The sequence below is a fragment of the Theobroma cacao genome, chromosome 10 (assembly GCF_000208745.1).
Source record: "Theobroma cacao cultivar B97-61/B2 chromosome 10, Criollo_cocoa_genome_V2, whole genome shotgun sequence".
In the NCBI taxonomy this organism is placed as follows: Eukaryota; Viridiplantae; Streptophyta; class Magnoliopsida; order Malvales; family Malvaceae; genus Theobroma; species Theobroma cacao.
In genome coordinates this window covers 2,934,461-2,951,483 of record NC_030859.1, presented here as the reverse complement: position 1 = coordinate 2,951,483, position 17,023 = coordinate 2,934,461, and the positions used below count along the sequence as shown (strand labels likewise).

At 33.0% G+C, this 17,023-nt stretch overlaps 4 protein-coding genes across 4 annotated transcripts; 1 reads left to right on the top strand and 3 right to left on the bottom strand.

The window, feature by feature from the left end:
* Positions 2,833 to 5,028, top strand: LOC18586233 (60S ribosomal protein L23a). Its single transcript, XM_007009471.2, has 4 exons — positions 2,833 to 2,902; positions 2,990 to 3,028; positions 3,921 to 4,284; positions 4,736 to 5,028. Exons 2-4 carry the CDS (start codon positions 3,013 to 3,015, stop codon positions 4,818 to 4,820), a joined length of 465 nt encoding a protein of 154 aa, XP_007009533.1. The 5' UTR covers positions 2,833 to 2,902; positions 2,990 to 3,012; the 3' UTR covers positions 4,821 to 5,028.
* Positions 5,563 to 6,955, bottom strand: LOC18586232 (ankyrin-2). The gene is made up of 2 exons (XM_018129371.1): positions 6,307 to 6,955; positions 5,563 to 6,197 (listed from the first exon to the last, which is right to left on the bottom strand). Exons 1-2 carry the CDS (start codon positions 6,940 to 6,942, stop codon positions 5,910 to 5,912), a joined length of 924 nt encoding a protein of 307 aa, XP_017984860.1. The 5' UTR covers positions 6,943 to 6,955; the 3' UTR covers positions 5,563 to 5,909.
* Positions 9,629 to 11,380, bottom strand: LOC108663808 (alpha-latroinsectotoxin-Lt1a-like). The gene is made up of 2 exons (XM_018129370.1): positions 10,679 to 11,380; positions 9,629 to 10,585 (listed from the first exon to the last, which is right to left on the bottom strand). Exons 1-2 carry the CDS (start codon positions 11,321 to 11,323, stop codon positions 9,860 to 9,862), a joined length of 1,371 nt encoding a protein of 456 aa, XP_017984859.1. The 5' UTR covers positions 11,324 to 11,380; the 3' UTR covers positions 9,629 to 9,859.
* On the bottom strand, positions 12,505 to 13,943 carry LOC18586226 (ankyrin repeat-containing protein At5g02620). The gene is made up of 2 exons (XM_018129369.1): positions 13,220 to 13,943; positions 12,505 to 13,127 (listed from the first exon to the last, which is right to left on the bottom strand). Exons 1-2 carry the CDS (start codon positions 13,811 to 13,813, stop codon positions 12,540 to 12,542), a joined length of 1,182 nt encoding a protein of 393 aa, XP_017984858.1. The 5' UTR covers positions 13,814 to 13,943; the 3' UTR covers positions 12,505 to 12,539.

Sequence of the window (17,023 nt, the reverse complement as noted above, 5' to 3'; positions counted from 1 at the left end):
GCTCCATCCTTTCAATTTTTTATTTATTTTTTATTTTTTCATTTTGTTCAATATTTCAGATTATATTTTTTAAGTTGAAATTTTCTAGATTTAAGACTGTATTTATAGTTGATAGAGTTGAATATAATTGTAAATATTTGTATCATTTTTATTTTTTATTTACAAATTTTTTGTAGATCCAAATTAATAATTTAAATTTAAATTTAGTAAAATTTGATTGTGGTATTTTAGTGTAAATAAAATCGTTTTATAAGAAATTTTGAATAAATTTAAATAAAAAGTAAATTACGTAAGAGTTGCATAATTCCAAAAAACTAGGTATTTGTAAATTGTGAAAGTTGTAACTAAATTAACTTAGTTTGTTGATTTGAGTTCAGTTCAAGTTAAAAATTAAGTCAAATAAATTTAAATTTTTTAATATTATAAATAGAAGAAAAAAAAATTTATTTAGTCTTTTTATATTATTTTATTTCAATATAATGTAAGTTATTCATCTAAATTTTATTTAAATATGAATTGTTTTTTAAATTTTTTTATAGGAAGAGAATTCAAACTTAATTTTTTGTAAAAAAAGTAAATTAACATATATATTTTAAAATTAAATAATCAAGTAAAAAATATTTATATATATTTTTTAACATCATAAATCTTTTAAAGTTAAATATTTGACTTATTAATAAGTATATCTACCATCTATTTAAAAGATTTATATTTTTTAAATATTTTCTTTCAATTTAGTCCTTGTATTATGTATTTTTGTTCAATTTAATTCTTATGACATGATATAAAATTTTTTTTTAAAATTTTTTGATTTGTTATGTCACCAAATCGGTGCCACGTGGTATGCCATGTTGTCATGTGGGTGCCACGTTATCAAAATATACCACTTCATCGTTGATGTCAGTGCTGATGTTATTATTTTAACGAAAAGATTAGATGCTGTTAGAGAAGGGATTAAATTGAAAAAATTTTCAAAATAAAAAAAATAAATTGTTTCGATTTTAAGTATAGAGATTTAATTGAACAAAATGCATAAATACAAGAACTTGTTGAATGTTTTGACCATATTTATTGCCAGTGCAACTTTAACCAAACTTTGGCTGTGCTCCTCAGCTGAAGTTGCTATCTTTTATCTAATTTTGGTTGCCCCTGAAGGCTGTGATAATGTCAATGTGATTCAACCCCCAGATGTAATTTCTTGCAGCTGAACCCATGCTTACTTAAAAAGAGGAAAAAGGAAAATACCAACATGAACCCATGGTGAATCTAATAAGAATTGAGCAGAAATTTGGAGGGTAAGAAGTATATGGAAAAGAACATCCTGTACATATTCCCAGTTTGCCAGTTTGGATAGATGAACTCGACCAACCTGGAGAAACAACAGTGACCCACCTAGGGCCTGTGGCTTTCAACTTGTCGCCATTCTCATTCTTGGGCACACATCATTTATCACGCTCCAAAAACTTTTTACAGTTTAAGCACTGAATTTTGCATTGTCGGCAGTGACACCAAGTCAGAGTCTCAACTCCCAGATTGAAAAGCTGATTCAAAGCATGTAAAAAGTCTTACTTTTGGCATTACTAGCTGTGTGCAGCCAAAGAGAACTTGTTCTCCACGTAACCATTCATTGCATTACATGAATGCTTGTTGACATTTCGACCTAGGTAGCTGGCTATTACAATCTTCTGCATTTTCCTGTTGGTTGTATTGAAAAAACTTGCCCCTCGATTTAATACACCGGCCTCAAGTCATTTTCATGGATTATATTCGGACCCATATAATTATGGTAAGCCATCAAATAATTAAGTTTGTTTAAACAGCTATGTTTGTTCAAAAGATTATGTCTGTACAAAGAGACAGACTTTGGTCTAAATAAATTTTTTTGGTTTTCCCATAATGGACTAATTGAGAAATTTAAGGTCCTTAATTTCTCTACGTTCTTTAAATTTTTATAGATTGCTTATATATTATTTTGCAGCAAAAACGTTTTATAGGAGTTTTGTAATTTTGTCAAGTTGTCATATGTTGACAAGTGCATATCAGATTGAATTTTTCGTTAGTGCAAAACATAATTAATGACTGAATTTTATCGTATCTTCAAAATTTATTATTTATAACCCTTTTTGCACACCTAATAAATAGTCGGTGAAAGCAAATAAAATTTTAAATAAAATGACATAAATACATGCCTTAAACCAGTTTTTAATATTTTTTATTTTCCAGTTTTGTGTTTTAATAATATTTTTTATTAATCTAATACCACCTTAAATGTATGATAAATTCTAAAAAATTAATTATATAGATAGTACTTGGACCAACCAGTCCTCAACTGAACATTGATTAAGAAATAAAACACATGGTTTATAACCATTTTTCTATAACTTTTAGTAACGTTAATACTTTAGCAAATCAACCATTAAATTTAATAACCTATTCATAATGATTATAATATATATACATATATATTGTATGTTAATCGTGACTAACGTCTTTTATGGTATATATTTAATAATTGAAATTCCATTAAGGTCAATAAAATAGTAGATATCTTCTATATTAATTTGAATTTTAACACGAATAACTTACATGAATAAAGTATCTAATCAAACCATAATATTAAGATAATATAAATAAATTCCAGATCATATACATATATAAATATTTATTAGTAAATTATTAATGGGCCTAAATAAATCCAGTAGGCCATACTCTAGGCTTAAATAATCAGAAATTGATCCTTATATGGGCTTACTCAAGCAGGCCCATATCCGGTCCTTTGAAGGCCCATTTGTAATCCAGGTTAAATCGGTAATTTCAACTTATCTATAAAACCTCCCCTTCTTCTTCTTCTTCACTTGGGAAAGAAAACCCTAAGCTCTTCAGCGGCCGCTGCTAAAAAGGGGTATCCACTTCCTTCAATTTTAAAAATTAATTATCTTTTAATTCGGTAATTTGCATATCTAAAATTAGTTTAAAATTTTCTTCCCAGGTAATTGAACTAAGAATTCAGCAATGGCTCCAGCTAAAGGTAATTTTTTTTATAATTTTTTCTGTTTAGTTTTTAATTTTGAGATTTTAGAGTTTTTTTTTTGTGTTAAAAGAAGGTGATTTTTGTTTATGTAACGTGCCAAAGTTTGTTTCTTTGACTGAGAAATTACATATATCAATATATAAAGCAGTTTCCTTTATAAATCTTATTTAATTTAGATTTTTGCTGAAGTAATTGATTTGGAGGACACAGTGTAAGTTGGGTTGGAAATGTTAAGTATAAATGATTTGGAGTTGGTAAATAAGGAAAAGGGTTGTTTTGAAATCTGTTGGGGAAGCAAAAGCTTTTACCCTTTTGTGTTCTTTGGTTGAAGTTTTGCGGTCATTGGGGGTGTGACATAGGATTGAGGATGTTGATTCAAATTGATTTTGGAATTGAATGATTGGTGTTTTAGTTGGATGAAAGTGAAATTTGATGAGTTGAATCATTAGTATTCATCTTGTTTTTGCTCCTAAAGTTTTGCTAATGATGAGTTTTTGCTTTAAAGTATGGCTCTGTAGTTTGTTCTTCCTTTTTACATCTTGTTCTGCTGGATTTAATTTGCTCAAAGATGTAAGCATAGTAGACCTGAACCTATTTTTGGCTATTATTAGCCAATGTCCTCTACTTACCATCATTGGTTTGAGGAGGAATTTTTAAGGTTAAAATTTTAGTGGATTGAACTGTATCCAATCTGGCAATGTGATTAGATGGCCACTTACTTGCAGGCTAAGTTCTTGTAATGTAACTTGTATGTAAGTGTCTTGTAATGTAACTTGTATATAAGTGCCCAATGTAGTCTGAGAGTTTTATTGTTCTGAGCTATTGTGTTGGATTGACTGTCATTTTTGTGGTGCTTTGCTGTAAATTTAATTTTTTTGACCTTTTGCAGTTGACAGCAAGAAAAAAACTGATCCAAAGGCTCAAGCAGTTAAGGCTGCCAAGGCTGTGAAGTCTGGTACAACATTCAAGAAGAAGGCTAAGAAGATCCGGACAAAAGTTACATTTCATCGGCCAAAGACTCTGAAAAAAGAAAGGAACCCAAAATATCCTCGCATTAGTGCACCACCCAGAAATAAGTTGGATCAGTATCAAATCCTCAAGTATCCCCTAACTACTGAGTCTGCAATGAAAAAAATTGAGGACAACAACACACTGGTTTTCATTGTTGACATTCGTGCTGACAAGAAGAAGATTAAAGATGCAGTGAAGAAGATGTATGACATTCAGACGAAGAAAGTGAATACATTGATCAGGTAATTTCCATTATGTTAGTCATGTGAATTTGTTCGTTTACCTATAAAATTATCAGTTGGGATATAATATGAAGAGAATCGCATTCTTACCTGTTTTTAAGATTAGTGGGTCACCTATAATATTTTTCAATTCTAAGTTATAATTATATGATTTGAAGAAGAGAGCACTCTTACCTGAATTTCTAAGTAAAAGTAGAAGTATAAAATTCATATATTCATAACTAGAGAAGAATGAAGGAGTATTGCAATCTAGTGAACCATTTCAAACTTTTCAACTTAGAATCTGGGTGGGAATTTGATGCATCACAGCTTTTGGGTTCTTTCACTTCTATTTGTGTGTGCTTGTCGTATCCACTTTGTGGTTACACTCATGCTTTAGACAATTGTCTGAAACTAAACATATACATGATTGTTATGAATCTTGAATTAACTTGTTTATAAACTTATGCAGGCCTGATGGAACTAAGAAGGCATATGTTAGGTTGACTCCAGATTATGATGCCTTGGATGTGGCAAACAAGATTGGGATTATCTAAGATATCTGGGCTGTCAAGCGATGTCTTCAACTCTTTCAACAGTTTTGTTTGGATTGATTCACTATGTTAGGGCCTTGTTCGCATTTTGGCATTATATGTATCAAGAATTATGTTTACAATTAAATTCTGCACGGGAATTGGATTAGGATTTACACACTTGATATGTTGTTATGAATGGTTTTAACATTTCATTATCATGCTTAATTCAGCTGCGTAGCTGCTTACCCATCAATATTTATGGAGTAATTTTCTTAGTTCTTATTGATCAAAGATTATTTGTCTGATGGTAATGCTAATGCTCTGCCCTTAAGTTCAGTGAAGAACCTTTATGTCAAAATTTGAATTATCCCTCCAATACCAAGCCCAAACTATGTGTAAAATTACTCTAAAATTAAAATAAAGTATAATTGTTGAAGTTATTGGACTCAACACTTTTGCTAGCCTCATTTCTCAGGATCTCTTATAATGTGAAGGTTCAATTAAAGAATAAAACATTCATTAACCATCACAATTACACCTATGCAGAACAATTACCCATCATAAAGGATATGTTTATAACGTATTGGAAGAACAGCCAATAAATAACCTTAAAATACTCCAATATATCAATAGAGATAGGCCACCCAAAACCACTAACATAAACACAAATTAATTTTCTTTCCAAGCCATCCTCCAAAGTCGGCTTATGACTGGTCGTAGTAAAATTGTCAGGAACATGACCAGGACAGGTGATCCGACAAGGAGGTCGACAGTTTCATACATAACAACGACGGACAGTGAATTTGGCGATATGATACGCACTGAAGATATTAGAAGGCAAACAACTAGCATTGACAGGGATAGGACGAGAGCAGTTGATAAGACAACAGGAAGGATACTGATAAGGATGGCACATGTTAGAAGGAAAGAAATACCGAAAGCCATAATGTTTGGAATAAAGAAGAAAAGAAAAGGTGCTGTATTCAGTACGGATGATCCCGCAGCAGAGGGTTGCTTTTTGAATATTTTGTTCGTTATGGAACTAGTTATGTTGTGGAAACTATGGGGGATTTGCAAGTGGGCGGTGGTGTTTTTGGGTTCAGAGTTAGCCTAAAAAACACCTCCGGGGGGGCTTAGGGCGGCTTGGTAAGTGGCTGTTAGAATAAGTACTGTTACTACCAGCACAGCATTGTTGTTGTCACCTGACATGGTTTTAATGTTATATTTAAGGTCACTAATTAGTTGAATAAGAGCAATTGCTCCGACGAAAATGGCACGGTAAGCAGAAAGTAGAATTTCCTTGCTCTTTCCTCTGTCGTGTTGATTTTGGCCTGTTAAATTCTTCGAATTGGTAGCTTTCATGTTCAGTATCCCATACTCAGTTAATAACCTGACAATCTGCATGCATTGAAAAATAAAGTAACATACATTTTAACAAACGATCGTAAATTCGTAACAGTTAAATACAACTTAAAAAAAGAAAGACTGGGTGAGATCAAATTCATACCTTTGGTTGGTTTTTGGATGCTGCTATGTGCAACGCAGTGTCGCCATCCCTGTTCTTGAAGTTCAGAATTCTTTTAATCTCCCTCACAGAACAATCAGATCTCCAAAGCCAGAGCATTAGAACTTGAAAAGCTTCGAAGCTGTTGTTCTGCACTGCAACATGCAGGCCAGTTTCATTTCGATTTGTCGCATCATGGATACATTGAGGGCAATCCTTGAGAAATTCATTCAAAACAGGACGGTCTCCGTTCATTACTGCGTAATGGAAAGGAGTGTAGCCGTTCTTCCCTTTGACACGAACGAGATTCTTATCGAATCTCAGGAGTGAGAGCACCGTCTCTGCATGCTCATTCTGCAACGCAAGGTGAATGGGGCTCAAACCGTCCTGGTTCAGCTTCGTAGCAAGTGATGGCTTTAAGTCCAACAACTCCAATGCAAACTCAGTGCGTCCTGCAGCTGCAGCTACGTGTAATGGAGTATCAACAAACTCCATTTGATCGATGTCCCTCAAGAAATCTGCCTTCTCCCGAATAAGCTCATACAACGCCTCAATAACACCTTCATTAGCAGCATTCCTCACCCTCTCCTGCATTGAGGAAGGACGACCAATTGTGATGCTAGAACTCTCTACAGTCATGATAATGGTATAAAACCGGAAAGTTTGGAAGGGTTTAGCTCGAGTTTAAAGTGGTAGACAGGGAGTGAGAAAGAAAGAGGAGAATGGTTCCCTATTTAAAAGCGTTGGCCATGGAAATGGTTGATATTTGTCAGTCACGCATTAAGGTGCTTTTCTTCATTCTTAGTTAAGACCCTCATGAATTTGCGTCTATTGTACAATGGCGTGTAAAACGTGACTGAGATTCTATCTCCCCATCTATCTTTCCTTTCCTCAGATTGAGTTTTATCACCAAGAGAAATAGATTGAAATGAAAGCTTCAGAAATTAATTAAGCATTGCTTTAACTTTGGACATTGGTGAGGACTCCAATGTTCTTGTTCTCTTCAACATATCATTGTCTTGTTGCCATCTCCTCGTCAAGTTTTCATCAATTCAACATTTGAATCTAATTTCATGCTTCAGAAACCCTTTATTTTTTTTTTGAAAAGAAGTGATCTATAATCTTATAATAATGAATAGGAATAGGGATTCAAATATAAAAAGTTCCCCCACCCCCCCCCCCCCCTACACAAAAACATTAAGATTTTCCCCTATTATAACGTTAATAGATTGAGGAGGAAGGAAGAAGATCCTAATGTATTGAAACCCAATAGTTAATCTAGTCAGTTTCATTTTCACTATGAAATCATGTATTAAGAATCAGGTACATTTTTGTGTTAATTTCCTATTATATTAAATCTTGAATTAGTATAAATTAATTTTCAATAAAGTTTAACAAGATTTTTTCTTTTGTTTGAGATGGATAGTACTGCCATAGAGCATAAATTAGCCGTGGTCCCAATCATGAATGTCATGGATTCTTATCTCTAACTGAAGGTTTATTTCTAGAGACTTACAATCTTTTCATACTTTATTATATCAGCTCTTTATTGGTTGGAATTGTTCACTTTTTTTTTTTTGAAAAGCATGAAAAATGTTTCATTAACATAGCAAAGCTTCGGGAACATATGATGCTGAATTAAGTCTCTAATTACACATGCAGGAGACTTATGTTCAGCCTTAGTGACCATCTTGCTTAATTACATAATACACCCCCTTTGTATCACACATGACTCACGCCCGCTGCAACTGCTCGCTTTGAGTAAAGGGAATGATTCGAACTTACACCTGACTCACGCCCGCTGCAATTGCTCGCTTTGAGTAAAGGGAATGATTCGAACAATTTAAAGTAAACAAACTAACTTGAACAAGTTATAGAACACTAAATGTCTTGTAATATCGCATAATCTATGATGTTCAGAAAAGAATTTGATGTCCTTTAATTTGCTTGAGGAAGCTGATTCGCACAGTTTTTGTTTAACAAATAAGAAATGGCATATAAAGGGCACAGTTTTTTCTTCATGAAAATCGTGGAATTGAACTCTATTATTTGGAGCTTTTTTATTATTACGGTTTGAAGTACGCATTTGATCACAAATGTCATGTCAAATATGATATAGTCGTGATTAAAGTTTCGATTGTGTGCTGAATTTGTTTTCAATTCCAAAATTATAGGAATTTTGTGATTGCAATTGTGATTGTTTTAAATTGTAATTTTTAATCTCGATTACAATATCAAAATTAATAATTTTATCTAATAAAAAATCATCAAAATTTAATTTTGACATTCTTAAAAATGTATCATGACCGTTAACTTGATGTTTCAATTTGGAAGTATATATCGAATTTGAATCTTAGATGCATAGAGAGAGGACTATGCCCGTGACTCAAATTGTCAAAGAAAAGAAAAGAAAAAATTATTTGGATTTAATCAAGCCTGATTGGAATGGAAAATGCTGATATTACTATATATCAATTCAATTGGGTCACTTATGCTCAAAATAAAATTGCAATTAATTATGATAATATAGCATGGAGTGGCCAGGTCAAAGATGTTTTATGTTTAGTGGTAATTGTGTGTTACTCCTAACTTAATTAGGTGTTATGAGATTCGTATTTAATGTCTTTAACTTTACTATCATTTGAGAATTAGATATATTATGATAATTATTTTACTTGTCGCTTTTTCACAATAATTAATATTGTTTTTCACTGAGCAAAAACAGTATACTTGTTTGCATCATTTGCATTTTTAGTAAGTGAAAATCTAACCAATTATGAAATTAAAAAAAATTATAAATGACAAATTTCTTAAAGTTTTCAAGTAAAGAAAATTACTAAATTCTACCAAAAGTATTGGGAAGCTTAAAAAAAATTTCTATGTAAAGGTTATCATTTACTTCTTAACATAAAACATGCAAATGTATAATTCAAGAAATAATTTTGAAGAAATAAAATAAGATTATGTTAAAAATTAGGATAATAGACATAAAAATCAAGAAATCAAAAGTGAAAAAAATCAAATCAAAGCCATTTCGTAAAATACAAAATTAGTCCCACGATAAAACCTCTTTAAAAATTAAGTAATTTTATTTTAAAATATTCTTGAGGTGTGAGGAATTTCTTTAGAGTAATCCTCAACTTTTGTCATCAATTTTTTTTACATGAATAAAATTGAAAACGCAGAGTTCATCATGATTTGGAAGAAATAAGAAATTGAATAATAAATGAAATATTTTTTAAACCTCAAATCTTAAAATGAGTATATTTTTAAGGAAAAAGATTAGGATTATTATTAAAAAAAGTCATTATTATTATTATTATTATTAAAGAAAACAGTCGTTAAAGACTGTAATACAACCAAAGGCAGATTGACAATCAACACTCCCAAACAAAGATCAAAGGAAGACCGACCCGCAGCTTGAAAAATAAAGACAAAAGCCAAACACCTAACCGGAGCAATTAGCCTAGAAAATATGATCTTGACATTGACAACACCACTCTTTGCATCAGCCACAGAGCTCTATGGCTTTCGTAATCCATCTCGACTTGCACTCTTAACGAAACATTCTCCTTATTTTGGGGATCAGTACTGGTGCAATGGCACAGTAGGTGACGTACACAATAATATAGACACAAAATAAAAGAATGTTGCTGGATTGATTATTTGGCGATATGATCATCACTGCAGATACCAGGAGGCAAAATAGTAACATTGACAGGGATAGGATGAGGGTAAACGAGAAGAAACCACTAACGAGAGTGAGAAGTACGAAACAGGTTAGGAGGAAAGAAATAGCGAAAGCCACCAAGTTTGGAATAAAGAACCAAAGAAAAGGTATTGTCTGCAGTACTGATGATCCCGCAGTGTAATTTGCTTTGGTTTCCACTCGGGTGGTGTTCTTGGTATCAAAGTAAATTTGCAAGGCTGAAACATTTTTGTTGTTGGTATCAGCATCAAGTGACAAAACACCACCAGGAGGGCTTAGGGTGGCTTGGTAAGTAGCTGTTAGAATCAGCACTGTTACTACTAGCAAAGCATTGCCCCTGTCATTTGACATATGTTTAATTTCGTATCCCCATTGACTAAGCAGTTCGAGAAAATACCATAGTCCTTTGCGACAAGCATTCAGACACTGATCATGGCCTAAAATGTCCACACACTTCTTGATATTGATATTGTCTTCTTGAGTTCGGCAGCATTTTAAGATATCCAGGGCCGTTGAACCTCTCGAATTTGTAGCTTTCATTTTGATCCTAAAACTTGTTAATAGCCTGACCATCTGCATTGAAAAAAAAACAAAGTAAACTACATTGCAGAGATGGAAAGTAAAGAGATTCTGTTTTACCTAAAATGTAAATGAACTAGAATGGACCTCGGGATCCGGTGGTTTGTTGGAGACTGCTACGTGCAACACGGTATCGCCATCCCTGTTCGGGTGGTTAAGGACTCTTTCTTTTTGGAGCATGCTACAGTTACTGGTTTTCCTAAGCCAGCGTAGTAGAACTTCAAGAGCTTTTATGTTGTTGTTACTTGCGGCAACATGCAGAGCAGTTTCATCTCGACTTGTCACATGATGGATACATTCAGGGCAAGCATTGAGAAACTTAGTCAAACGATTACGGTCTGTTTCTTTCATAGCTAGGTAATGGATAGGAGTGTAACCCATCTTCCCTTTGACACTAACCAGATTTTTATTGATTGTCAGCAGAGAAAGCGCCAAATCTGTTTTCCCCTCTTGCAAAGCAAGGTGTAGGGGGCTCAAGCCATCTTTGTTCAGCTTCGTAGCAAATGACGGGTTTAGGTACATCAGTTCCATCGCAAACTCAGTCTTTCCCGCAGCTGAAGCTATGTGTAGTGGAGTGTCAAAGAACCGCCTCTTATTCATCCGCTTAAAGACATTTACGTCCTCCCCAATAAGTTGATACAACGTACCAATATCACCCGATCGAGCAGCATCCATCACCTTCTCTTCCGATGTTGTGCAAGGACGTATTGAGATGATTGCACTCTCTGTCATTGCCAAAGAGATGGTAAAAGCTTGAAAGTGTTTAGGTTGAGTTTAGAATTGATAAACAAGAGTAAGGAAGAAAGAGGAGAGTGGTTCCGTTTATATAAGAAGTGGCCTTGTAAATGGTTGATTTGTGCCAGTCACGCTTTAAGATGCTTATCTTCATTCTTAGTCAAGAACCCTCCTAATTTGCTTCTACTGTACACTTGAGTGTAAAGCGTGAGAGAGATTCCATCTGTCCCTTCCCTCCCTCCTTTTCTTATTGATTTTTGCTTGGACAAAATAGACTGAATTTATTACCAACAGAAAGAGAGATTCAGAAAAAAAAGATTGCTAAACTCAAAAAATCCTTCATTTTTAGTCTTAGAAATTTAGTATATATGCTTGCTGCCAATCAAAGTTGATTGAGATGGATTCTTATATACAGTTGAACGTTTATTCTGAGGATATGTTTCCATACTTTTTTGTCCTCTTCAATGGTTGCTTTGCTTTGAGTAAAAGAATTATTCGAAGCGATAATACATAGAACACGATTTTGCTTTGAGAATCTTAAATCGCTCTAATTATTGTTCTTGTACTATCGCATAATCCATACTATTATGTTCAGAGAAGAAGTTTGATCGAGATGATCTTGCTTGTAGAAGTTGCTTCACACAGATTTTGCTTAACTAATAGGAAAAAGATATGGAAGGCATTAGTCCCCATCTCCACCTCCAGAAAAGGAAAAAGCCTAAAGGTTGAACTGACCACCCACCATTATGATCTAATTAAACCATCAAATGACAATTACAATCAAACCATTATGAAGACAACACTCCAATGTAAACTTGAGGCTTCTAATTTAATATCGAGTTTGAATTCTGAAATAAGTAATATTTCTTTGAGTTCACCAATGGCAATGGAAAAGTCTCCCCATATTTATTTGGGCTCAATTGGAATATCCAATATTTCTAACAGTTGAAAAAGACACCCTTTATATTTAATTTTCAATTCTTGTTCCTCTTATTTATCAATTTTTAATTATTTTATTATATATATAATATAATATTTTATTATTTATATATATAATATTTATAGATGAATACTGATATTATTATAATGTTATGACAAAAAAATATAAGAATAAAAACAATTTTAAAAATTGAATGATGGTGAGCAGTATTTTTCTATAAAATTAACATAACAAAAAATTAACACAAACAATTTTCTTGCAGTTACTTTCTTGTTACCAAACATAAAAAAACAAGACATTAGTGATGACAGCAGCAATCCAAGAACCCCAACCGCTAAATGCTATTGGTTCTAGGACACCCAGTGCAGCACCATAGCACAAACACATCAACAAGTATAGTGAGAACACAGTAAACACGATCCTCTTGCCAACGACGCTGAGGAGGGCCATTGTTAAGATCCACGCCATTATAAAAGCTACGCTATTTGAAACATAGAAAATAATAAACATAACAGGCTTGATCACTGATTTCCCTGCATGATCAGAATCGGAACCAGCATCAGCCTGCAAAACACCACCTGGCGGGCTGAGAAGAGCTTGGTAAGTCATCGCTAGAATCAGTGCAAATACGACTAGCAACGCATTGATCGTATCAAGTTTCATCTCCTCAATATCACGTGTCAATTTGTTGAAGTTTGACGCCCTACGGAACCTTGAGGCTGGATGTTTAGCACGTATCAGAATGTTCACACTCTCTCTGTCAACTACAGGTTGTTCTTGTAAGACATGCAAAGCTGTGAAACCACTCTGATTAACCATATTGCTATCAACCTTCTTGCTTTCTATTAACAGTTTGATCATCTGCTTATATAAAATCCACAATTAATTGACAAATAAAATACATTACAATGCCAAATTAATTCTATTTTCTCTTAGGATGAGATAAATGGTACCTGGGTTTGGTTATTTGATGCGGCTATGTGCAACACAGTGTTTCCATCCTTGTCCTGTAAGTTTAGCATTCTTCTTTTCTCAATGTCGTGGTATTTGTCTGTCTCTTGAATCCTGTCCAGTATGGCTTTGAAAGCTTGGAAATTATTATTTTGTGCTGCAAAATGCAGAGCAGTCTCTTTTCGAATAGTCAAATCAAAGATACAATTGGGGCATTCCTCCAGAAATTTAGACAGAAGAGGAACATCTCCTTCTCTGGCTGCACAATGAAGAGGAGTGTAACCCTCCCTCCCTTTGACACGAACAAGATCTTTATCAACTGATAGGAGATCATCCACCATCTTTTTTTTTGCATATTGCGAGGCTAGATGAAGGGGACTAAACCCGCGTTTGTTCAGCTTCCTAGCGAATGATGGCTTTAAGTTCATCATCTCCATCGCAAAATCAGTGTTGCCTGCAGCTGCAGCTATGTGCAGTGGAGTATCAACAAACTCCATCTCATCGATGCGTCGCAAAACATCCGCGTCGTCTTCGATTAATGCATACAAGGCATCTATATTTCCCGATTGAGCTGCACTTCTCAACCTTTCATCCATCGATAAGATTTAATAATAATCACAGGAAAATAATTGGAAGGGTTTAGTCTATTTGTAGCAGTTATAGAGTAGAAAGAGAAAATGAAGTAAATCTGGAGTTTGGTTTTCAAGTTTATTTTGGTTGATATTAAAGAAGCACGCAGAGCTCTTATTTTCTGTGGTTGAGGAAGAAGTACGCATCCACCAAATTAAATGGGAGTTGAACCACATATTTTTCTGTGATTTGAAATTATTTGTGATTAATTTACTTAAAATATAACTAAATTATGACTGAGGTCAGGGCAATTAGGGAATCTTTTTTGGTCTTTGGAACATCAAAATGGAGCCAGACTCACAAATTGATAATTGAGTCAGATTCTAAAAATACAGTCAAATGAATTAATGGACCAGCTGGATGTCCTTGGAGGCTAAGGAACATTAAAGGGTGGGAAGTCAACCATATCTTCAGAGAACAGAATCAATTCGCAGACAGTCTTTGGAATGAAGAGGTCAGACGTAAGGAGGATTTATTAAATGTCTTTGAATAGTAAAAAGGTTGGACATTTTTTTATTCTTCTTCTTTGAATGGCTGCGTGAAGAATTCAAGCTTCAGGTTTGATCGTTTCTCTCTGTTGCTTTTTGACTTTTTTGGGCTGAGGTGGTTTGGCTTTTGAATCAAGGTCTATGATGTGAGGCCTTGAGTTTTTTATCAGATTGCACGATTGCTGGTTCTCCTATCAGGAATGATTTTTGCGTAGGGAGGCTTGGGGTATACTTGTTGTGGCTACTTGCTGTTTTTGATTTGTTTTTTGTTCATTGATGGTAGGGGTTTTTATGGGGTTCTTTGTAAGCTGGCTTTCTTTAGATAAGATGACAAGATTTTGAGATGATATGCTGATCAAGGCATAGCATCTTAAAATCATGTACTTTTCTGTTCTCCAAGGAACCTATTCCTGGTTTTTGATAATAAAATTTAATTAATTTTTTTTTTAAAAAAACTAAATTATGATTGATATATAAGTGTGCTTCATTTAGCATTCGCAAAAGAGACGATCATTATCATGAAATTAATAACATTAACAATCAAGTAGATAGATTAAAAGAAAAGTCGACAAAGAAGTAAATGATAGGTATATGCATTTCTTATTTAAAGAGTTAAAATTCAAATCCCTTATTCTCTCAAATGAAAAATTGATAATATAATAACAGACTTACTATTTTATTATAATTTTGGTACTTAAATATTGTTTTTGTTTTTAAAAAAAGTATGAATTTAATTTCTTTTTAAGAGGTCAATATCCAAACTTTTAATATTTATTTATTATTACTTTATAACAAAGTTATTATTGAAATTTTTAATCTTAAGAAATTAACATATATTTCCTATTCGAGCTGCCTCCCTCAACCTTGGATCCAAGCTAACCGAAGTGATTCTTTTTTTTGGCAAGCCATTGCTGTTATATCCCTCCGTGCACCCACCAAGCTATTTTTTTCATGTTCCTATTTACGTTTGGTTGAACTGACAATTAATACATAAATTGGTGGGTTTTTCTACTCTTACAATATATAAAGTTATGTCATAAGAAAATAATATGACACTTAAATTGTGCTTTCTCCAGCTGAATATGAGTCTTTCTTCAACGTTTCAAGTTGAAGCTTACGTCTTTAATCTGAACTTCTTCGGTCATGTTTGGTAGGTGGAATGGCTAAGCCATTCCCCCTCTATTCCTTACAAAATTTTATTCCCTTGTTTGGTTTGCTCTTGGAGAAGGAATAGCCATTCCAAAAGGAATGACTATTTTTTAAAATTAGGCAAAAGCTTGGAATAGCTAATACCACCATCCCTCATGGTATTAGCTATTCCACACCCATGGGAATAAAATCTATACATTTTTGACTAAAATGTCATTTATTTATTTTTAAAAATTATAAATTTAAATTTATAAATTAATATTTTAAATAAATTTAAAATATTATATTTTTATATTTTAATTATACATATTTAAATTTAATTTTTTAAAATTTAAAAAAGATATCGTATCTTTATATCCCTAATACCTCTATAAATAGTGAACAAAGACATTGGTTTTTTACACGCAATTAAGAGTGAACGTGAATTGTTATGTAAGTTAGAAAAATCAAAACATTTTCTCTCATTCTCTACACTTTCTTTCATTCTCTTCATTCTTGAGGTACTTGAATGTGTAACTCTTTGTTGAGGACTCTAGTAGCTATTCTATAACAACAAGAATGAAGAGATTGTGTACACGAATGAGGATTTATAAAGCGATTTGTAAAGCAAGCTTTGTTCTTGTTGTGTACAAGAAGGAAGATTTGTAAAGTAAGTTTCTTCGATCAAAAGTGAATGGAAAATTAATCTCAAAAGGGACAATAATGAATACATANAAAATAAAAATAAAATAATCATTATATAATAAAGGGTATTTTTGTTTTTTTATTTTTATTCTTTTCTTATTCTAAAGTTATTTTTACCAACCAAACACTGTAATAAATCATAATAATTATTCATACTCTATTCCATTCATCATACCAAACTACGTAATACTTATTATATTCTATTCTCACTTTATTTTATTCCCACGTAATAACTATTCTATCTTATTCTTGTCTATTTCACGAACCAAACGTGCTATTCAAGTTAAAACTTTTACGAAAGCAACATTTTCTTTTAGAGAAAGCCACAGGCCCACAGCTGTCTTGTCAACTATGGCCACATAAAAAAAAAAAAAAGGTTTATCTATTTGGAAATTCTTTATCCTCTCAAAAATTCAATGTCTTCATGGTTACGTATCCTGAACTGCATTACAGCCACAAGCTTCTTGAGAGCTACAGATGTTTACTTTGAAAATGATAATGACTTGTGTTCATCGTGTGATTTGAATGAGATCAACGGTGTTGCTAACATTAATTTGTTAGGAATGAGAGAATCGTTACCATGAAATTAATAACATTAAGCTGTCTACCCTGACTTCGATTATATAGTAGTATTATGTTTTCATTTAATAAATTACAAATATACTTGCGTAAGTTGAGAATGGTATGAATTTTGTAAGTTGATGCTGGCTTTGTGACCTTCAATTGTATAGTGTTGTTGTTTAGCTGATGGTGTACAAGGTCCACGGAGGCAAAAGCATCAATCAAATGGAAGGGGCACCAACGGGGCAGGAGATTTCTATTCGTTGGATGCATCTACGTGCAATACTGTGTTGC